Source organism: Trachypithecus francoisi, unplaced genomic scaffold (assembly GCF_009764315.1).
Source record: "Trachypithecus francoisi isolate TF-2019V2 unplaced genomic scaffold, Tfra_2.0 Lachesis_group10, whole genome shotgun sequence".
In the NCBI taxonomy this organism is placed as follows: Eukaryota; Metazoa; Chordata; class Mammalia; order Primates; family Cercopithecidae; genus Trachypithecus; species Trachypithecus francoisi.
Window position 1 is genome coordinate 98,121,638 of NW_022681455.1, and position 23,341 is coordinate 98,144,978.

A 23,341-nucleotide genomic window follows, 5' to 3' on the forward strand; every position below is an offset into this window, starting at 1 on the left:
CATGCCCAGAGCCAGGCTCTGTGTCCAGCTTCTTGCAGGTCTCATCAAACCCTGACACAGCCTTAGGAGGCAGCCCCATTGCCATCTTCACTTTACAGAGGAGGAAACTGAGGCTCAGAGAGGCTCCCAGCTTGTGAGAGGAGGGGTCTGAGTACGTGCGTCTGATTCCAAAGCCTGTGCTCATCACAGTTCCCGGGGATCTGCTCTGAGCCAGGCCTCTGTGGCCACCCAGCCTCTAGCTCCATAGATCCACCCCAGTGGGGCCCTGGGGCACATACCTGGGTGGGCTCAGCAGCTCCCTCTGCAGGTGGACCCAGGGTGCGGTGCGACTGGGAGCACTACCCAGTTCCCCACGATCACCTTTCACAACCCAACCTATGGGGCCATTGAGCAGGAAGGGTGAGAAAGAGGAGACAGGAAGCCAGAGCGGTGGGGCTGCAGGGTGGGGGCAGGCCAGCTCGGCAGAGCCTGGGGCCAGACGGCCAGACAGCTGCAGGGCTCTGGAGGTGTGGGCAAGGCTGACCAACGATGGCGACGCCCAGGGGCCTGGGGTCCCTGCTCCTGCTTCTCCTGCTGCTGACCTCAGGTGAGTGGCTGGCTCCTCATCCCCTCCTGCCATGCTGGGCCAACGCTGTCCTGCCGAGGGAGGGATCCAGGGACAGACACAGGGACTAGAGAGGGTGAGCAGTTGGGATGTCTGAGACGTGTCCTCCGAGACCCCCCGTGGCCACCTCAGCACCTCCTCTAGCACTGTCCCTTTGAGTCAATCCTGTCCTTCCACTAAACTTTGCTCAGGACTGGTCTCAGGTTCCCTTTGTTGCTCCAAAGTGCCCTGGAGATAGGGGAGGTCGGAGGGTGCTCCCTGACTCCCCGACCTGGGCTGTGTCTCCCTGACAGGCCTGGCTCTGGGACAGGGGTCGGCCCTGGGCAGGCAATTCTCCAACTGGCTTGTGGGATCCTGGGGACAGTATTCGGACACTCTGGAAGCTGAGGCCAGGAAAGTCTGTCACCTCGTTCTTCTGGCCCTCTCCTCCTGTACATGTCACCCTACACTGGCTCCCTCTCCCAGTCTCAGCCACGACCCCTTGGTCCTGAGTAGCCTGAGCCAGGATCCACACTCCTCCCCGTCACTCTCCTGTCTCACACACAAACACATGGTGCGTCTCCAGAGGCCGTGGAAGTGCCCAGGCCTTGCCTTTACTGGCCTCTCTCTCAGGAAAGCTGTCCCCCTACCCCTTGCCCACCTAGCCAGCTCCATTTACCCTTCTTGGCCTCTGTGGTGTCTTAGCAACCCTCTCAGACAGAGGGAGGTGCTTCCCCGTTAGTGCTCCCTCCTCAGTACTCCTCTCTCGGGGCCTTGTGGGCCGCTCTCGTTTTGCTCCCGACTCAGTGAGGGGCCTGCCTGTCCATCTCCCTGTGTGTTCAGCGTGTGGTCGCATGACTTTGGCCACACAGATCAACTGCTTTGGGCTTTGAAGAACCGTCTTCTCTTCAATCATTGGGAGATTCAGTGGAGTGAATCAGTCCCTGGCTCAAAAAAGGGTGGGAGATGGTAGCACTGTCCTCCTAGTGGCCCCGGGAGGTCCTGGTACAGAACAGGCCACGGGGCAGCCCTTGATGGATGGATGAACAGAGCCACCGATGGCAGCTGTGACCAGGGCTCGTGGGCGTCCTCAGGCCCCAGTTGCATCGCTGGTTGGGTCTTCAAGGCTCCTCCAGGCGATGCTGTCTCCCCCATGGTGATGTGGGTGCTCTGGTTGGGGCAGAACAGCAGCCATTTGATCGAGCGAGGAGCTTTGAGAGGTCTACACACAGGAAGGTGTACATACTTCCTGTGTGGACAGTGATGTGTTAGTCTCCATTCATCCATTTGCCCATTCATTCATTCATTCAGGAATCAGCGATGGTGCCCTCTGCTCCTGCTGGTACCACTTGGCCCCTGCCCTCAAAAGGCTGACAGTCTGCAGCAGTGACACAGTGTGGTGGGGACTCACATGTGAGACCCAGCTGTTAGGACTGAGCAGGGTGGATGCAATGGAGGGGCTGGCATGAAGGGACACATGACAAAGGTGCGGGCAGAGCACGGGGAGCAAGGAGGGCGGTCGCTGGGCAGGCTGGCACCTGAGGCGGCCTTCAGCACCGTGAGGTCTCAAGGGCCCAGGAGGGAGTGGCCCCTGGGCTTCTGGAGCCAGACTGTGGCTGCAGGAGGGAAATGGCGGTGGTTTGCTCGTGGTGAGCCAGCAAGGGCTGAAGGAGCCATGCAGGGTGGGGGTGAATGTCCACCCTGCCCTCCTCCAGCCCACTCCCCATTTGCTGACCCCCAAATGAGGCAGTCCATGGAGGCCAAGCTCTGGAGCACAGAAGGTCCGGCGAGTAGGCGAGCGTTATCCCACCCACAGGCCTAACACAGCGTCTCCTTGTCTACATGAAATGCTTGCGGTGTCTTCAAAGAATAAACACGGAAAAGATATTTAACGATCCTGTCTGTGTAGGGTGCTTGCCAAGAGCTTCACTTACATGCCTGCACTGAAATTCATGGCAATCCAGGAGAGAGTCTCTGATGTCACCCACCAGGGGGCTGCCTGCAGCTGCGCTCATTCATGACAGCAGGGCTGGGATGGCAGAGGATGGCAGAGGATGTCACCTGCCCTCAAGCTGACGATGTTCTCTCCCGTCCTCTTCCTTCCCCTCCCATTCCCTCCTCCCCTATCCTCTCTTCTTCCCTCTCCCTGTTTCTGTCTTCCTCCTCCTCTCCCTCTTCTCCCCTTTATTTAAAAAGCAAACATGGATCATATTACATGCATGCCCATCTATCATTTTCATTTCCTATTAAACAATGCATCATAAATATCTTTGTAAACAGAAATGTACAGTTCCTTTATAAGCTATCTAAAACAAATGATCACATAGAGTCCATTATTACAAAATCCACTCTAAAATGTTATATTTTTACTCTGCTGTTACTCTTTATTCAGCCATTATTTTTATCACGTATTTGTTTGTCTTAATGATTAAAAATGAACAGTTTTTTAAAAATGTGACAGTAATACTGGACATGATTTTTTAAAAATCAAAAAGCAGAGAGGGAAATAAAAAATGGAAAGCAAGTGAGCTCCTGCTTGCCTCATCCCCCAGCACCACCCATTGCAGACGGAGCTCTCCTAACAGTCCCTGGGGGGCAATCCGAAAAGTGACGACACAGAGCCAAGACCCACTTCCCGTCCTCAACGGGAGAAGGATACAACAAAACAATTCAGAGTAAAAGACATATAAGTGGCCACAAATATACAGGTAGATGCTCAAACTCCTTAAATGAAAATAAGATTCAGTGTCATCTCTCAGACTGGCAAAAATTCAAAAGTTTAGTAAACTATAGAATAATAGGCATGTGGGCATGTGGATAAATGGTCACTCTTACCCACTTTGAGTGAGAGTATAAATAGGTACACCATTTTCTGGAGGGAAATTCAATAATACCCGGCAGTTTTTTAAAGCACATACAGAAAGTCCTATAATAGGATTTTTGTTGTTGGTTTTTTTTTTTTTTTTTTTTTTGAGACAGAGTCTCTCTTTGTCGTCCAAGCTGGAGTGCAGTGGTGCGATCTCGGCTCACTGCATCCTCCGCCTCCCAGGTGGAAGCAATTCTTCTGCCCCAGCCTTCTGAATAGCTGAGATTAGAGGCGCCCCCACCACGTCCAGCTAATTTTTGTATGGTTAGTAGGGCTTCCCCATGTTGGCCAGGCTGGCTGGTCTCCAACTCCTGACCTCATGATTTGCCCGCTTCCGCCTCCCAAAGTGCTGGAATTACAGGCGTGAGTCACCGCAGCCAGCCTTCCTGGCAGTGTTTTAAAGCACATACAGTTAGGTACAGAAAGTCCTATGATAGGAATGTTTTCTATGAGTTCTCAACACAAGCTGAAAGATGCACACTCAAGAATTTTTATGGCAGATTGTGAAAAACAATGTCCACCAAGATGGGACCGGTTAAAAAAAGTGTTACAATGCCCATGTAATGGAGTAGTTTGCAACTATATAAATAATGAGGTGGAAAGTTCTTCAAGATATATTGCTAGTCCAAGCGTGGTGGCTCATGCCTATAAATTCCAGCACTTTAGGAGGCCAGGATGAGCGGATCGTTTGAGCCTAGGGGTTTGAGATCGCCTGGGCAACACAGCAAAACTCTGTCTCTACAAAAAATAAAAATAAACAACATTAAAAAATGAAAAACTAGCCAGGCATGGTGGCATGTGCCTGTAGTCCCAGCTACTTGGGAGGCTGAGGTTGGAGGATCAACTGAGCCTGGGAGGTCTAGACTGCAGTGAGCTATGATCATGCTATTGCACTCCAGCCTGGATGACAGAGCAAGACTCTGTTTCAAAAGAAAAAAAGAGATATATTGTTAAGTGACCTTATTTGTGTAAATTTTTAAAATGATGTATTGGCAGGGCGTGGTGGCTCACACCTGTAATCCCAGCACTTTGGGCAGCCAAGGCAGGAGGATCACTTAAGGCTGGGAGTTTGAGACCAGCCTGGGCAACATAGTGAACATAGTGAGAACCCTCTCTAATCAATTAAAACATTTTTAATTAAAAAAAGATGTACTTCTAAATACTTGCATATGCATACCTTCTGCAAAATTTCTAGAAGGCTGTGCAATAAACCATTAAAGGTGGTAAACTCTTTGAACACCTACAATGAGCTATGTCCTTTATCTCCAATCCTTCCCAAAACTGGCAAGGAACGTATTATTAGCTCCATTTTGCTGGCAAAAGATTGAGCCTCAGAGAGTTTAAGTTGCCTCAGGACATACAGCTAGTAGATGACCCAAAGCTTCCACTTCCTGCCCTGTGTTAGGTGAAAGGGAACTGAACTAAAATTCACAAAAGCTGGTCTTTAGTCCTGGAGCAGCCTCCAACTACCTAGTAACCTGTCTCAAGTCATTCTGCTCCAGGGACCTTGGTTTGGTGTATTTTCTACCTGTCCCAGGAAGTAGCTGTGAGGGTTGTAGTGTGAATGTGGGAGAATGAGGCAAACCAAGACAAGATACATCCAAGAGTTTGACCAGGAGGCCACAGTCACAAGGGCTTTGGAAGATGTGATGTGGAATAAGTGAAAAGCCAGGCAGACTCCGTGGAGGAAGGGGTAAAGGAGTAATAGCACAAACATATTAAACCTTGTATTGACAAAGCCATGTGCCAAGCCTTTTGTACATGCTTTTTCCAAAGCATCCTACCAGCCCTGGGAGATGGGGTATTTGCTTTTACCTTGGAAACAGCCCCAGAGACGGTCTGCATCCTGCTCAAGTGCACCATTGGTGTGATGTATGGAGCTGGAATTCCAGCCCAACCACCAGACTCTGGAGCCTCAGCTCCTTTCCCCGCTCCTCGTCCTTGTTGCCCATCTTCGTCCAGCCCATTCACACTCTCTGCATTCCTTCCTCAGGTCAGGAAAGGCCCCCTGAACAGCCAAGAAACACCTGCCTGGGGAGCAACAACATAGACAAGTACGACATCCTCAACTTGAAAGACAAGGCTTCGTGCTTCACCAAGTGCAGGCAGTGGGGCAGCGACTCCTGCAATGTGGAAAACTTGCAGAGGTGAGGGGGCCCCCTGAGCTGAAAGGGGAATTTGAAGCTGCTAGGAGGGGGCCTATCAGGAAGGGATGGGGCCATCTGACCCCATGGCCCCAGAAAATGCTGCTGCGGTCTAACCCTTCCACCTTGTTTGACACTGCAGTCCCCCTGACCCAACACCCCCATTCTGGCAGCTGGGGTCCCTACTGATCTAGGGGATTTAGAGATGAATCCACTCCTATCCTGGCCCTTGGGAGTCGTGGAAGGACAGACACAGACCCAAATAATGATGACTCCAGAGTGTATACAGAAGGGCAGACAAGGTGCCAGGTTAGCCTGGAGGAGGGAAGTTGGCCAAGGCTTCACAGAGAAGGAAACCTGGAAAGGGCTTTGAAGGGTGCATAGGAGTTTTCCAGTTGGATCTAAGCAATGGTGGGGATACAGGCAACAGAACTTGAGAGTAATGGGGAATAACTACAACGCTTTGAACTGTAACAATGTAAACTGCGTGGGGATGGAAGAGACAATGGGCACATGCGATGGGTGGGAGATAGGACTGGAAATAAAAGCAGAGACTAAGGTGTGAAGGGTTGTGTAAGCTATACCAATGGCAGGGGTGTGGCAGGGCAATGACATATTTTAAGCACAGGTAGAGTATAGTCAGCTCTGCATTTTGGAAAGATTGCTCAGGCTTCAGGGACGGCTACAGGGGTGGTGATGCAGGAAGACATGACCAGGGTTCTGGGTGGGAGTGAGGGCCAAGCCAGCACCACCAGCAGCAATTGGCATTGTGTACTTGGAAAGGAGAGATGGAAGGGGGAGATGATATGATGTAAACTCAATAAGACAAGAGACTGGTTAGATGTGGGGGTGAGGGAGATGAAGGGGTTTAAAACACAACATCTTTAGGAGACATCTCCAAAAATATCTCTGCCTCTCTTTCCTTCTCCCACTCCTAATCAAAGTTGCCCATAACTCTTCTGGGATACCTAGAAAAGCATGTGGCTTGTATTAGTACTTAACGAATATGTGTTAAAGGAATGAGTAAAATCCCTGTGCTCTCAGGCTTGGTGTTAGGACAGCCATCTCATTGGATCACGTTATTTCGGTGACCTGAAAATGCTTCCATTCCCACCTGCAGCTGATCCAGTAGCTTCTTAGCACCCTAGAGCTGTTCAGAGGCTCCTCTTTGTGCTGCCAAGGTATATACCCAAAATAATTTAAAACAAGTCTCCAAACAAAAGCTCATACATGGGACAGGCACGGCAGCTCACGCATGTAATCCTAGCACTTTGGGAGGCTGAGGGGAGCAGATCACTTGAGGTCAGGAGTTTGAGACCAGCCTGGCCAACATGGTGAAACCCTGTCTCTACTGAAAATACAACAAAATTAGCCAGGTATGGTGGCAGACGCCTGTAATCCCAGCTACTCGGGAGGCTGAGGTAAGAGAATTGCTTGAACCCAGGAGGTGAAGACTGCAGTGACCCGAGATCTCTCCACTGCATTCCAGCCTGGGCAACAGAGTGAGAGACTCCATCTCAAAAAAAAAAAAAGAAGAAGAAGAAGAAGAAGAGGAGGAGGAGGAGGAGAAGAAGAAGAAGAAGAAGAAGAAGAAGAAGAGAAGAAGAAGAAGAAGAAGAAGAAGAAGAAGAAGAAGCAGCAGCAGCAGCAGCAGCAGCAGCAGCTTGTACATGAATATTTGTAGCAGCACTTTTTCACAGTAGCCAAAACAAAAAAAAAAAGAGAGGAAAATACCCAAATGTCCCTCAATGGATGAAGGCATAATCAAAATGTGATCTCCCCATACAATGAAATAGTATTCATCCATAAAAAGAAATAAAATACATGGGCCAGGCATGGTGGCTCATGCCCAAAGTCATCCCAGTACTTTGGGAGGCTGAGGCAGGAAGATCACTTGAGGACAGGAGTTCAAGACCAGCCTGGGCAACAGAGTGAGACACCAACTCTACTAAAAATAATTTTAAAAAAGAAATAGTGCCAGGTGCAGTGGTTCACGCCTGTAATTCCAGCACTTTGGGGAGCCGAGGTGGGCAGATTGCTTGAGGTCAGGAGTTCGAGACCAGTCTGGCCAACATGGTGAAACCCCATGTTTCTCTACTAAAAATACAAAAAATTAGCTGGGTATGGTGGCTCATGCCTGTGATCCCAGCTACTTGGGAGGCTGAGGCAGCAGAATCACTTGAACCCGGGAGGCGGAGTTTGCAGTGAGCTAAGATTGCGCCACTGCACTCCAGCCTAGGTGACACAGTGTGACTTCATCTCAAAAATAAAATGGAATACTGATACACGCTACAACACAGATGAACCCTGAAAACATTATGCTGAGTGAAACAAGTCAGAAACAAAAGGCTACACGTGGTATGATTCCATTTGCGTGAGCTATCCGGAATAGGCAAACTCAGAGACAGAAAGCACATGAGTGATCGCAGAGGCCGGGGGAAGGGGGAAGGGAGAGCTTCATGGGTATGCGTTTCCTTCGGGGTGATAAAATGTTCTGGAACTAGATAGTGTGACGGTTGCACAACATTGTGACTTACTTAATGTCATTGAATTGGACACTTTAAAATGGTTAAAATCGTAAATTTTACGCTATGTGCACTTTACCACATGCACAAAAAAAGACAAACACATACAATACTCAGAGGGATGCCTGGTGGGAATCCTGCAGGAGCAGCCTGGACGGCCCCCAAGCCACTTTCCTTCCTCCTGCCCCGATCCCAGGGTTTTTACTTTGAGAGTTTGGGTCGGCCCTCTCACCCCAAGAGCCTGACGAGTGAGTAACTCAGCCTGCAGGATCTTACCCTCCCCACATTCCTGGCCCTTTGCAGATACTGGCTAAACTTCGAGGCCCATCTGGTGAAGGAAGGTTTGACGGAGAAGGTGAACATGCCTTTCTTGAAGGCTTTGGTCCAGAACCTCAGCACCAACACCGCAGAAGACCTCTACTTCTCTCTGAAGCCCTCTCAGGTGAGGAGTTCCCCAGCCCTCTTGGCTGGTTCAGACCCTATTTTTCTTGGACATATATTTCAAAACTCTCAGAAAGTTATATCCTGTGATTGGTGCTCATTAGGGCTTGTCTCTCCCCCACATCCCAGTTGGCAGAGCTGTGTCTGTAAAATGAGCTCTAAGTCTCCTCCAAGACTAAAATTTCCTTGAGCTCTTCTACTGAGGGAACATATTTGAAATTAGGTAAAGGGTTCAATGGACAGACTCTGGGTTTACGCTGGTCTGGATTCAAATCCCAGCTCTGCTCTTGACCAGCCATTGAGATCATGGGCAAATTACTTTTCTGAGCTTTGGTTTCCCTGTCTGTAAAAAGATGAAGGTATTGCCCACTTTCAAGATTCCCATGGCCAGGTGCAGTGGTGCACACCTGCAATTTGAGGAGGCCGAGGTAGGAGGACGGCTTGAGGCCAAGAGTTCTAGACCATCCCGGGCAACACAGTGAGAGTCCATCTCTACAAAAACAAAATGAAACACAAAACAAACAAAAGATGAATGAGAGGAGCAAATGAGATAATGCACAGGAAATGCGTGGGATAGCGAGGGCTCAGAAGGTCTCCTGCCTTCCAGAAGAAATGGATGTGGTGGTGGAACTTCAGGCTGCAAGGTAAGTTGGTTAGCATTGAGGTACCTTTAGGTTAGTCTGGAGAAAGGGAAATGGAAGATAGATTCTTTCTCAACCCTTTATTATGTCACTCAAGCAGCTGAGCCCTCTGCATGGGTTATGCACTGGCCCCAGAAATCACCCACATGTCCTTTCGATGAGGGTCTGGCCTGGGAAGGAGAAAGGTGGGGCCTTCAGCTCCAACCATAAACCCCCTGTGCCAGTATGCATGGGGTGCTTCTGAGGCAAGCCCTGGGTGGGTCAGGCTGTAGCCCTCAGTGGAACAGGGAGCTGAGAGAATGAATGAAACATGCTTTGCGGGTGGGCACAGTGGCTCACGCCTGTAATACTAGCATTTCGGGAGGCTGAGGCGGACGGATCACCTGAGGTCAGGAGTTCGAAACCAGCCTGGCCAACATGCTGAAACCTTGTCTCTACTAAAAATACAAAATTAGCTGGGCATGGTGGTGCATGCCTGTGATCCCAGCAACTTGGGAGGCTGAGGCAGGAGAATCGCTTGAACCCGGGAGGCGGAGGTTGCACTGAGCTGAGATAGTGCCGTTGCACCACTGCACTCCAGCCTGCGCAACAAGAATGAGACTCCATCTAAAAAAAAAAAACAAAAAACCATGCTTTGCAATGACCACTGAAATGTATTTCAATATTTTGACGATTCTTTGCTTTTTAAAAAAGGTATTGTTGTTGGGCAGGCAGGATTTCACATTCAGAGTAAATGTGTGTGTCCTCCCTCTCTGCCCTTGTTCTCTCACTTCCTGAACTTCCTTCCTGACAGTTTTATTCTTTCCGTTTATTCCTGAGTCAGAAGTCAGACACTGTCACAATCAAGCCTTGTGTAAACACTGGGACTGTTAGGGCTCTGGCCAAAAGCACACGCCCTCCAGCCGTCCTCATACTTGCACATTCAGCTTGCCCAGGCATCAGGTGCCCAAATAGGCACAAGCTTAGCTCTACTCTCTGTATTGGGAAAACCGAGGCTCCACAAGGGCTATAACTTGCTTAGGGACGCACAGCCTGTGACGAGCAGAGCTTGCACTGTGTCCCAGGCATCCTGCTTCTCAGAGCTGACAGTCCCAGGTGCTGCCCCCTACCCAGTGTGCCTGTTTCCCCTCCCAGCTGGGGGAGTGGCAGGACTCGTGTTGGGGGCTGGGTACTGATGGGAGCTGCTGTGTCTGTGGTTGTAGATTCCGAGGCAGGTGATGAAGGATGAGGACAAGCCTCCTGACAGAGTGCGACTTCCCAAGAGCTTTTTTCGATCCCTGCCAGGCAACAGGTCTGAGGTCCGCTTGGCCGTCACCATTCTGGACATCGGTTCAGGGACTCTCTTCAAGGTGAGGACTCAGGGAAGCTCCAAGGTTAAGTGCTAGGTCCTCTGGGGGCCCCATGCCACAGCTTGCTATCACGGGAGTCTGCTGAGGGATCCGGTGGGGACAGAGCAGGTAGTGAGCCTCTTAGTGTTTCCAACGCAGCCCGTGGTCATCCCAGACCCCTGTCGCTAGAGTCTATGGCCTTCAGACTCACACTGGTCCCACGCTCTCAGATGTTTGACCCCCACCCATCAGTGCCCTTTGGCTCGTCCGTGTATCCTGAGGGTGTTCATGTGCCCTGTGTGTCCTCATGCGTGCACGAACATGCGCGTCTTTTTCTATTCCTGTGCACGCACAATCCCATGTGTTCAACTGTGATCATATCCACACAAGCAAGTGTACCCATGCCCTTGCACATGTGTGTACCAGGTATGTGCACCCAGAGGTGTGCATCCACTCCTGTGCAGACACAGGTACCCCTGAGGGCTGGTGTGCTCCCCCCACCAGCCCCCTTTCTACCGAATACACACTCACGCTAAGACACTCAGGGGCACGCTGTCCTCCCCGCTGACTTCCATTTCTTGGCTGATCTTAGCCCCGTGCTCCCTCTAGTTAAGAGGGCAGAGGAACTCTGGAGGCCAGCAATGGAAAGCTGTCATGTGCACAGCTTTGTGGCCAGGCGACCTGCTTGGCCCAGCCCAAGCAGGAGACCACTGGGAGCAGCAGGGAGGAGGCTGCCCGCGACTCCTTAGCTCCCTGGTCCCCTGTTCTCTAACTCTGCCCTCCAAGCAAAGGCCATGGGTTCCTGGAGGCTCCTAGGAACCCCAGCCTGGGTAGGTTGGGATGGCCCCTTCTGCAGCCTAGCCTCCCCGATCTCCCCTTTCACAGGGCCCCCAACTCGGCCTGGGAGATGGCAGCGGCGTGTTGAATAATCACCTGGTGGGCTTGAGTGTGGGACAAATGCGTGTCACCAAGCTGGCTGAGCCTCTGGAGATTGTCTTCTCCCACCAGCGTCCACCCCCTGTGAGTCCCCTGCCCAGGCCTGGCAGTCACTGCAGGGCAGACAGGCGGATGGGCACACCTGGGCCTATGGGCCCTGCATGGGACACTACACATCTGTCCCCTACCCTTCCACAGTCACCCAGGAGGAGCCATTAGGACCATACACATAACTGGGTCCAAGGCCACACACCATAGAGGCACACATGAGGACTTGGCAAGCCCACATGCATACCCACAGCATTCCACATCCTCCACACCCATGCTCCCCTGACACGCACACATGCATGCAGACAGGCAAACCCTCCCGCCCACAGCCCCATACCACAGTCACGCCTGTCACACACTGGCCCAGGGCTCATCAAATGATGCACTTGATTTTTCTGTGTGGCCCATGGGCGTGAACCTTGCCTTCTACTGAATGCACACTCACGCTAGGCCTCGGGGTAACACACTGTCCTCCCGCTTCCCCTGACCTCCCCCAGCCTTCCCTTTTCCTCTCTCCTGACTTCCACTCTTCGTTTCAGAACATGACCCTCACCTGTGTATTCTGGGATGTGACTAAAGGTAGGGCCTGGAGGACCTTCTCTGGGGTAAGACAGGAAAGGAGGGTATGGGCTGCATTGTGGGGCGGGGCAGGTTCCACTGGTCGAGTCCCTCTCCTGTCTTCCTCTCCCTTCCCCTCCCCTCCTCTCCTTCCTTCCCCTCCCCTTCCCCTCCCTTCCCTATTTTCCCTTCCCCCCGTTCCCCTCCCCTCCCCTCCCCACTATCCTGCCCTCCCCACTCTCCACCCCTCCCCTCCCCACTCTCCTCCCCTCCCCTCCCTATATTCCCTCCCCTCCCCTCTATGCTCCCCTCCCCTCCCCTCCCCTCCCTATATTCCCTTCCCCTCTGTTCCCCTGGCCTCCTCTCCAGGGTCCACTGGAGACTGGGCTTCTGAGGGCTGCTCCACGGAGGTCGTGCCTGAGGGGACCATGTGCTGCTGTGACCACCTGACCTTTTTCGCTCTGCTCCTGGTAACAGCCCCCTCCACTCTGATCCCAGCCATCCCAGGGGCTTCCAGCTCCTGCCCAGGGGAGGGGGCTGCCTGGTGGTCTTGGGGTATATGAGCCTGGCCTCCAACTCACGTAGTCCTGGTTTCGGGATCACCCACAGAGACCACCTTGGACCAGTCCACGGTGCACATCCTCACACGCGTCTCCCAGGCAGGCTGTGGGGTCTCCATGATCTTCCTGGCCTTCACCTTTATTCTTTATGCTGTCCTGAGGTGAGTGATCCCCACCTCCCCACCATGTCTCTCTCCCACCCTCAAGGGAGGCAGCAGGGCAGGGTGGGAAGCACTCAGGTTGTGCAGCCTCTGACTGATGTCCTCTCCACACATTAGTATCTCCATCCCAAAATAGGGTTGGGGGTTGAAATGTGTCAGAGCTATTTCAGGAGCAAGTGGCAGAAACTCAACTCAAATTGGCTTAAACATAATAGGGAATGTGCGGTTCACATAACTGAGAATAGCAAATAGCAAATAGGGTTCATGTAATTGAAAAACCCAAGGTGCATGGACTTCAGGCAGGGTTCAATCAAGGGGGGGTCAAAAGAGGTCCCCAGGACTTGATCTCCTTCTGCCTCTCACAGCTTTGCTCACCCCTTGACAGTCACATCGGGCAGCCTCACCACCCTCAGGGGCCCTGGCTGCCTCAGGATTGCATCATAGGTCCTTAGCTGCTTAGGCAGAAATAAAAGAGATCTCCTCTTTCCGAGTATTCTAAGATGAATCCCAGGATTAAGAAGGGTTTAAAAATTTTTCTTTTACTTTGAGATAAAACAGAAAGCTGCAAAAATAGTGCAAAGAGTCCTGTGGTTTCTTCTCCCAGATTCCCCCTGTGGATACATCCTAGACAATTATAGTTCAATATCAAAACCAGTAGCTGGTGGTACAGTACTGTTGACTAGAACATAGACTTTGCTCAGTTTTCACAATTTTTTATGCACATTCATGTGTGTGTCTATGTGTGTGTGTGTGTGTGTGTGTGTGTGTGCGCGCGCAGGACATATCGTTCGCTGAGCCCAGTCCAAAATGAAAATATAGAAGGCCGGGTGCAGTGGCTCATGCCTGTAATCCCAGCATTTTGGGAGGCCAAGGCAGGCGGATGACCTGAGGTCAGGAGTTCAAGACCAGCCTTGCCAACATAGTGAGACCCTGTCTCTACTGAAAATACAAAAAAATGAGCTGGGCATGGTGGTGGCACATGCCTGTAATCCCAGGTACTCAGGAGGCTGAGGCAAGAGAATTGCTTGAACCCAGGAGGCGGAGGTTGCAGTGAGCCGAGATCCACTGCACTCTAGCCTGGGCAACAAGTGCAAAACTCTGTCAGAAAGAAAGAAAGAAAGAAAGAAAGAAAGAAAGAAAGAAAGAAAGAGAGAGAGAGACAGAGAGAGAGAGAGAAGGAAGGAAGGAAAGAGAGAGAAAGAAAGGAAGGAAGGAAGGAAAGAGAGAGAGAAAGAAAGGAAGGAAGGAAGGAAGGAAAGGAGGGAAGGAGGGAAAGAAAAGAAAAAGAAAAAGAAAAAGAAAATATATGGCCCCTTATTCAAAAATTTTCAAGAATGTCAAGATGGTGACAGTAGAACATGAAGTCCTTCTGTGTATGGGGCCCTACACAGGTCATGTGCTCATGAAACTGGCCCTGTGTGAGCATGTGTCTGCGTGTCTGCGTGCATCAGCCTATGCAGTTTTATCCCGTGTATACACCAGAGTTGAGTCTTATTGGTCTAACTTGGACCACGTGCCCATGCCTGCGTGGGTCACTGTGGTCAAGGGCTGGAATACACAGATTGGCCGGCCAGGCCACGTGCCTGCTTTTGGGTTTGAGTTAACAAAGAACCCCTGGCCCCTGAGCTATGTTGTGCTTGAGAGTGGGGACAGGCATTCCTCAGAGAAACCTGGGGCAGTGTCCAGAAGATGGGGGAGTGAGTGCAGGACAGGCAGAAACAGCAGAGAGCACTGCAGCCTCGCTTGCCTGGGCCCAGGCCATGGCTGAGGGACCCACAGGACCTGCCAGCTTGAAGGAGCCTAGGAGAGCTGCCAGTTCCCCAGCTTGTCCTGTCCCCCAGCCTCCTGGGGGTGCCTGGGAGTGACCTGAAGCAGCCCTTGGGTCTCCTGTCCCCACATCCAGGGCCGTCCCACTGCCCTCTCCATGTGCCTCTGTGTCAGCATTTGGCCCCGGGCTGCAGCCCCCACTAGGCCCACCCACTCCATCACAGACCAACCCATGAGTGTAAGTGGTGCCCCTCACCCCCACCCTCCAAGCCCTGGCCTAGGACATGGTCCCGGTCCCCAACAAGCCGAGTGTGACTTGCCAGCTGGCCGTGTTGCTGGACCCTGTGAGCGGGGCTTGGAGCGCCAGGAGGAATTGCCACCAGCTCCTCAGGGTGGGGCCTGGCATCTCAGGTGAGGTGGACATGATCCCAGATGCTCCTCCAGGAAGCCCCCGGCTCCCCTCCCTCGACTGAGAGCCCTTTTGGATCTGGTGTGCTAAGAATTCTAGGTGGGAGCTCCAGAGAGAGGGAGGCGAGCCTGGTGAGTCACTGGGCAGGGAGTCTGGAGCCCGGGGTTGGAGCTCCTGCCCTGCTCTGTGACCCTGTAAGACTCCTCCTATCCCTCTCTGAGCCTCACTCTCCTACTGCATTTTCGGCTTCATGCACCCACCCACCTGTCCATCTACTTCACCAGTGAATCCATGGCCCCTCCAGTGTTAGGCCTGAAGTTCACAGCATGGGAGAGACCCGAGGAGGGAGAGAATGGGGAGTTACACTCTGCTGCTGGGAAACGTCCAAATCAGCTCAGGCTAAGGGGCATTCAGAGATGGCCTCCCCAGAAGGAAACATCCAAGGGGCGTTTGAAAGGCAGAAGAACAGGAGTCAGGCAATTAAGGTGGGAAGAGCTGGGGAGCAGGGAAAGGCATTGAGAGCAGTGGGAAGAGCACGTGCAGAGTCTGGGAGGTGTGAAAAATCAGCATGCATTCAGGAAACTGCGAGTTACATGGTTTGGCTAATGCAACTGTTACTGGATGGTGCCGCGAAGTTCCAGGCTCTTGGTGCCCCGAGCAAAGAGTTGGATGAGACACACAGAGAGAGCCAAGCAAAGCAGCGAAAGTGTGTTCCACGTAGTATTCCACTCTCAGACGGGGAGAGTGGGCTGACCTCTGCGAAATGAGATCAGCCTCACCTTGGTGTAGTTGGGTCATTCCAGATGTTTTTTTCTTCTCTTCCCAAGGCTGCCTAATCTCTAGCCAGTGTCTGGCTTTTGACTGATAGATGTGTGTTGTTCAGTTACTTTGGGCCCTTGTGCACTTGTGCATCACCTCTATCCCATAATTTTAAGTACATGCATGATATGCAGCCCATATGCATGAACCTTAAGTAGCTAATTATCATACAGGGTTATGTGAAAGATACTTTTTCTCTCTAATGCAAATGCCCATCTCTGAAGAGCTGCCCCTTACTGGTTTGGTCTGGATCTTCCTGGCCATGGGGTCCCTTTTTTATATCACTTTTGTCTTGCCTGCTGAACCTCTGCTTTTCATCTTGCTTCTTGCTCACCAGCCCCATTCACCTTGCTTCTATTCTCTGCTTTTACTTATTCTGCCCTTTATCCAACTTTTAATTCCCTTTGCTATTCTCCTGCCTCATTTTCCAGCCTCATTTTCCCTATTATCCTGCCTCACATCGATCAAGGGATGAGGTTGGTAGGATCCAGAACCCACAGGGCCCCACGGGCCATGAGAGGCTCCTGGGCTTGAACCTCAGGACATTTTCACTCTGTCTGCTGGCAGGGGCAGAAGCTGGCAGTGGGGGTGGAGAGCCATGGGCTGTTTGGGGTGGACACGCCTGGATGCCTCAGGAGAGCTCCCCATGGGAGCTGTGGCCCCTTGGGGCCTCTTATTTCTCTCCCCAGGCTTTCCCGGCAGAGGTTCAAGTCAGAAGATGCCCCAAAGATCCACGTGGCCCTGGGTGGCAGCCTGTTCCTCCTGAATCTGGCCTTCTTGGTCAATGTGGGGAGTGGCTCAAAGGGGTCTGATGCTGCCTGCTGGGCCCGGGGGGCTGTCTTCCACTACTTCCTGCTCTGTGCCTTCACCTGGATGGGCCTGGAAGCCTTCCACCTCTACCTGCTCGCCGTCAGGGTCTTCAACACCTACTTCAGTCACTACTTCCTGAAGCTGAGCCTGGTGGGCTGGGGTACGTGCTGCCTGGGTGGACAGAATAAACAGCTGACCCCGAGGGTGCAGAGGGAAATAGCATTGGGGAGAGAGAGGAGGGGGTCCCAGAGCTGGAGAGATGGCCATCTGGAAGGGATGTGGAGGAGGACGTGCCAGTAAGCCCCAGTGATGCCATGCCGCTTCCCCTTGTGCCCAGGCCTGCCTGCCCTGATAGTCATCGGCACTGGGAGTGCCAACAGCTATGGCCTCTACACCATCCGCGACAGGGAGAACCGCACCTCTCTGGAGCTGTGAGTGGCGGCTGTGGAAGCAGGGGCGATGCCACATATCGGGGCTGGAGAGAGGTGGGGAGGTGAGGGATTTCTAGGAAAATCTAGACCAAATGTGTCAAGACCGGAAGAATCCTCAGATCCAGCTAGCTCATGGCACAGAGAAGTAAACTGAAGCCTAGAGAGAGAGAGGAAGTGAAATGAGAGAGGGGGCCTAAAAAAGGAGAGGGAGAACTGGACCAGGAGGCAGGATGCCTTACTTGAGCCTGAGCCAACACGAGCCCACATGGCACGTTGAGGCAAAGTAAAGAAGGTCACCCTGTCCACATGCTGGGTGTGCAGCCTGGAGAGTGGACGGTGTGTTGGATTTCAGCCCCCACCTGCTGCCCAGCCAGGTGTCCTTGTTCAGGCCACCACCTGCCCAGTGATTCCCAGTAGCCCTGGGTCTAGTCCGGGCTCTGCCCTGTCTGCTGTGTGTGTGACCTTGGCAGGCCCGATCTCTCCCAGGGCCTCAGTCTCCTCATCTGCACCATGGGGGAACTGATCAACATGCTCTTTGAGGCCCTTTGCCCCTGCAGTGCAGGGGGCAGTGGAACTGAGTTCAGTTTCTAGACTCCCACCTTGGGATCCTTGGGGCACTCACCATTGGGCCCATGGCGCTCTGCTAAAAGGAGCTGGTAAGGCCTTAGACCTGTCCCCAGGGCCTCAAAAGCAGGGGCCCCAGGAGCTGGGGAGGTCACAAAGGTGCAGGCAGTGGGCCGGGTGGGGACTGCAGTGAATTGGCAGTCACAAGCCCATCTAATTAGCGGCCAGTTACTATCCTTCAGGAGGGCATCCACAGAGCTGCTAGGTGTATGATTTTATAGGAGAAACAGAAATCTAAGTATTTATACCAAAGCTTCTGATTTTAAAGGCAGCCACTAATTCAGTTTTTTCACAATGTAATATGGGGCAAATGAAACATGTCTTTGAGGTCATTTTCGCATTAAAGAGACTGGAGTCTGGTGATGGCCCCTCCCACAGCGGGAGAGTCATGGATTGATGGGTGGAAATGGGAGAGGCACCTACACAGACAGAAAAGCTCAGCCAGGGGACTTTCTGGGCTTGCTGGCCAGAGGTACCACTCCCAGTCCCACCACAGCTGTCCCCTCCTCCAGATGCTGGTTCCGTGAAGGGACAGCCATGTACGCCCTCTATATCACCGTCCACGGCTATTTTCTCATCACCTTCCTCTTTGGCATGGTGGTCCTGGCCCTGGTGGCCTGGAAGATCTTCACCCTGTCTGGCGTGACAGCAGTCAAGGAGCGGGGACAGAACCGGAAGAAGGTGTTCACCATCCTGGGCCTCTCGAGCCTGGTGGGTGTGACATGGGGGTTGGCCATCTTCACCCCATTGGGCCTCTCCACCGTCTACATCTTTGCACTTTTCAACTCCTTGCAAGGTGAGGCCCCTGCACCAGGGAGGTGATGGGCTGTGTTGTCTGTCTCAGGAGGTATTGGGAGGTAGGGAAGAGGGTGGTTTGCAAAACACAGGACTCTGGTCAGGCTAGCTCAAGTCAAGGGTGTTGATTTCAAATATTCAGAGCAATGATCCAGGGCAGCAAAGTTTGGCTGCTGTATTAGTCCGTTTGTGTTACTATAATACGAAGGAACACTAGAGACTGGGTAATTTGTAAAGAAAATGGGGTTAATTGGCTCATGGTTCCACAGGCTGTAGACAAAGCACAACACCAGTATCTGCTCCTGGTGAGGCCTCAGGAAGCTTCCAATCATGGTGGAAAGTAAAGGGGAGCCAGCATATCACATGGCGAGAGTGGGAGCAAGGGAGTGGGGAGGCGCCATGCTGTTTTAAATGAGATCTCGCATAAGCTCCCAGCGAGCGCTCACTCATCACTAAGGAGATGGTGCTAAGCATCATGATGGTGATACGGATTCATGAGGATCCACCCCCATGATCCAATCCCCTCCCACCAGGCCCCACCTCCAACACTGGGAATCACATTTCAACATGAGATTTGGAGGGAACGAACATCCCAGACATATCAGCTGCCTTCATGGGAGCTGCTACCAGGATCAGAAAAAGCCACCCAAACCAAAGCAGATACGTTCTCCATCGTTTTCCTGGAGCTGTGGAGTCTCTCACCTAGTGTCTGTGGAAATTCCTTCATTCTCTCTCCACTCACCCTTTACTACCTATGGCCCCAAATGGTTACCCAACATGGCCGCCATAACCCTACCTGACCTTGCAAGTTGGGTGTCCATCATGCATCTCTGGTCCAATCAGCAGTGACCAGAAGGGCAGAATCATGTGATCTGATGTCCACATGACATGGACGGGCTCTCCAGAGGTCTATAGAGGTAGGAAGGAAATGCTTGCTACATTTGTTACCGGCCCCCACAGGGCCCTTCCTCTGAGATCCCAGCAAAGGGGTAAGAGCAGTGCATGGGTTAGGGTTTGTATGTGCTCTCTTTGCTCCTTACATCCACAGCTCAGAGAGGCATCACAGCCTGACTGTGTGTGAGATAAAAAGCCAAGACAGGAGTGACGAGACTCAGCCTGTTCAGAGGAGTCACTAGAAACCCAGGCATCCTAGATGCAGCGGATACAAGCCCCCAAGACCAGGGCTGGCTCCCAGTGCCCCATGAAACTGTGTGGCTTAGTGGCTGGGGCCAGGCAGCCCTGGGTCCAAATCCTAGCCCCATCCATGACCCAGCAAGTCACTTGGTTCCTCCCGTCCTCATTCATCTTGAAATTGGGATAATCCCATACTTATTTTACCAGATGTTTGTTTGTTTGTTTGTTTGTTTTTGAGATGGAGTCTTACTCTGTCGCCTAGGCTGGAGTGCAGTGGCATGATCTCAGCTCACTGCAACCTCTACCTCCTGGGTTCAAGCAATTCTCCTGTTTCAGCCTCCTGAGTAGCTGGAACTACAGGTGCATGCCACCATGCCCAGCTCCTTTTTGTGTTTTTAGTAGAAATGGGGTTTTGCCAATTTGGTCAGGCTGGTCTCAAACTCCTGACCTCAGGTGATCTACCTGCCTCAGCCTCCGAAAGTGCTGGGACTACAGGCTTGAGCCACTGTGCCTGGCCTGCCAGATTTCAAAATGAACAATGACAATGAATATGTGGGAACCACTAGGTCTTCAATATGTGGGAACTATATTAATTATCACAGAAATTATGACTGTAAGGCCATCTGAGGCTGTCTCCAGATGGAGAGTCACGAATCCACGGCTGAAGAATCCCAGGGGTTGATGGTTGGGGAGAAATGCACCTTGAAACTATAGCTGACCTCGTTATTCTTTCAGAGGTTACCTTAATAGGTAAGCCTGCATACTTCACTCTACTAAGTTTCCATTGGGTCTGGGTTATTCTGTTACCTTCTCTCTTCCTCTCCAATACAACAGAGCCCTTGGTATACTTGAATTGCCCATTGAATTCTTCTCAACATTTGTCATGTATATAGTGGTTCAGTTATAGATTTCCTTGAAACAGAGTTTTTCTAAGTCATGTTCTATACTTACTATCATTTCTTGCACCCAATACGTTCCCTTTTCCTCTTGCTAGAGTGCCTCCCATAATAATCCTTTATTGAGAGAGTGATGGTTGTTTTGCATGTCTGAAAATTCCTCTATTTTGCTCTTTCTTTTCTGTAACAGGCATATGTAGATATTTTATTTGAAGGTCTCTGTTTTTCATTTCCAAGATCTCTATTTGGTTCTTTTTTATTTCATTTTTGAAATGGTTATGAAATGGTTGCATTTTTGCCCGACTTTCCCAGAAGTTCTTGAGTGGTTACGGTGGGTCTCCTCCCTCTCAGCAGCCACCAGCCCAGGCTGCCCCACTCCCTGGCACCCCTTTCCAGGCTCACTGAGGCCTCTGCTCCCTGACAGGTGTCTTCATCTGCTGCTGGTTCACCATCCTCTACCTCCCAAGTCAGAGCACCACAGTCTCCTCCTCTACTGCATGACTGGACCAGGCCCACTCCGCATCTCAAGAATAGGAAAGCACGTCCCTGCAATCTGGACTTAGCTCTGGCTCGCTGTGTGACCTTGGGCAGCTCTGTGCCTCCCTCTGGGCCAGTTTCCTTCTCTGTACAATATGGCTGGGGAGGGAGAGGATGGGACCACGTTTGACCACGTGGCTTCAGAGATCCCCTCCAGATCCAACTGTAGGTTCAAGAGTCCACATAAGCAGGTTTGCAGGGCTCCAAAGTTCCTATAGTCCTGAGACCCCCTGCCTGCAAAAAGTGACAGTCACCTCCATGCCCTACCCTCATTGCAAAGCCCTCACCCACATTCTGGTCTCAGCAAGAGAGAAGAGTCTGTTGCTGGCGTAGCCCTGGAAGGAGCCCCCAGCCTCTCCCCTCTTCCTTATCACTGGCCTCCCACAACTACCCCTATGGCTGCCTGTAACCTTGAGGGGCATTCAGGAGGCCAGCATTCCCTCAGGCATTGGGGGTTTATTTTGGGGGGTGGGAGTTGATCCTCCCACCCAGTCTGCCCCTGGTCTCTGCCCATCCCATCAGAGCCCACCCTCCTGGAAGAGACCCCAGTGTTCAGGGTGCTGGCAGCCCTGCAGGTGTCCAGGGACACTGCATTTCAAAGAACCACTGAATGGGTGAGCTACCTTGGGCAAACCCCCCACTCCCGACTCTGACTGCCACATACGTAGGTGGCCCAACCTCTGACCTGCTGTCATCATAGAGGTAGAAAGCAAACGATCTGGGGCTCAGCACACCTGGGGGTGCTCCCACTCATTCACTGTGTGGGGCCGAGGGATGAGGGTGGGGTTGAGGGCTCCCTGAGCAGAGGCTGGGCATTGCCACTAGAACCTGAGCTCCTAGAGAACAAGGACCTGGGTGGCCTCGCTCACTGTTCCAGCCCAGGCCAAGCACAGGGCCTGGCTCATGGCAAGCCTTGAATAAATATTTGTTGGCTGAATGAGTGGATGTATGAGTTTGGCACCAGCCTGGCAGAGCCCTGAGCCAAGGGGGTGTCTCAGGACAGACCTAGGTTGGGCTGGGCACTTCCAGCAGCTGGGGCTCCATGTCACAATCGAATGCAGATTTCTCAGTAGGAAACAAAAAGAGGCAGAAATAGCAGAGATGGGGGTAGAGATACAGAGATGGAGAGACAGAGAGAGACACTTAACAGACAGGCTGACACAAAGAGGGAGAACGGAGGCAGAGAGACAGATGCAGGGAGATGGCAGCCCCACGCCAGCTCCAGCGACACCCCCTGCTTGCGGGGAGCAGTGCATGTTGACATCATTCCCCTCCCTGGAGCCTCACCACACAAGTCCATCTCTCACTCTACCCACAACTTACCAACCATCCTCCCTACCCGGCCCCCAATCCTCCCCAGGGAGCTCTGTGGACTGTCAAGCCCTGTCTGCAGGTGAGAAGTTATCGTCACTATTAGGCCTCCCCCAACAGCCCCGGAAGCTGCAGGCTGCAGCCCACCTCCCCGTCCAGATGTTGTTGTTGGCTGCAAATGGATACGCTTCACTTCCCCTCCCAGCCCGCAAGCAGTTGAAAGACAGGAAGGCCGGCCCTCGCCTTATGCAAGTTGCTGTGTTCCTGGAAGGGAAATCCTGGGGTGTGAATATTTCATCAGTTGAGCCATAGGAGCAGTTCTGGTGGACAAACTTGGTGTGTTTGGGGGCTTATCTTCACAGACATCTGTTTCTCATGCTCAAGGTCTCGACTCCCTTATCTCAAAGACTCAGGGTTAGTAACCTAAGAAACAGCTATTCCACCATCTGATAGGTCTGCGCTTAAATCCTGGCTCAGCTGCTTAGGAGCTGTGTGATCCTGGGCATGTTACTTCACCTCTCTGAGCCTCAGTTTCCCCCTCCGTAAAATGGGGATTAAAGTCTTCACCTCATCCTGATAGCATTAAATGAGGTGACAGAAAAAAAGTGCCCAGCACTGACTCTGCAGGAGTTAGTCAGCTCCCCGACTCCCCCTTGATTTAAAGAAAGACCAGCCAAGGGTAATGACACGAAGAAATGGAGGCCCAGACAGGCCCAGCCACCTGCCCAACTAAGGTCACTTCATGGGCTAGGCCAAAGCTAGGGCCAGGCCTCCCCAGGTTGCCCTCCTCCTAGAGCGGTCCCTGAGTTTAAGGATTATCACCTGGTCCTTGGCTGGAGTTTATGGAGTTTATATGAGGGTTTAAGGAATTTGGTTCAGGGCTGGGGCATATTTAGCATTTGTTTGATCTTTCCATGTTTCCAGTAACAACCTAAACCACTATCAGTGCCTGGGGACGTTGAAAGCTCCCTCAAGAACACTTGGACACCGAATGCCCGTCACTGGAAGGACAAAGAG

At 52.1% G+C, this 23,341-nt stretch overlaps 1 protein-coding gene across 1 annotated transcript; it reads left to right on the plus strand.

The window, feature by feature from the left end:
* The first annotated feature begins 365 nt into the window (after positions 1-365).
* On the plus strand, positions 366-21,950 carry ADGRG3 (adhesion G protein-coupled receptor G3). Its single transcript, XM_033218569.1, is given in 13 exon segments — positions 366-586; positions 5,443-5,596; positions 8,422-8,560; positions 10,403-10,549; positions 11,414-11,548; positions 12,052-12,091; positions 12,440-12,540; positions 12,682-12,791; positions 16,476-16,756; positions 16,934-17,027; positions 18,164-18,378; positions 18,381-18,447; positions 20,901-21,950. Coding segments are annotated over 13 exon segments (1,698 nt in total). The 5' UTR covers positions 366-528; the 3' UTR covers positions 21,058-21,950.
* The last annotated feature ends 1,391 nt before the right edge of the window (positions 21,951-23,341 follow it).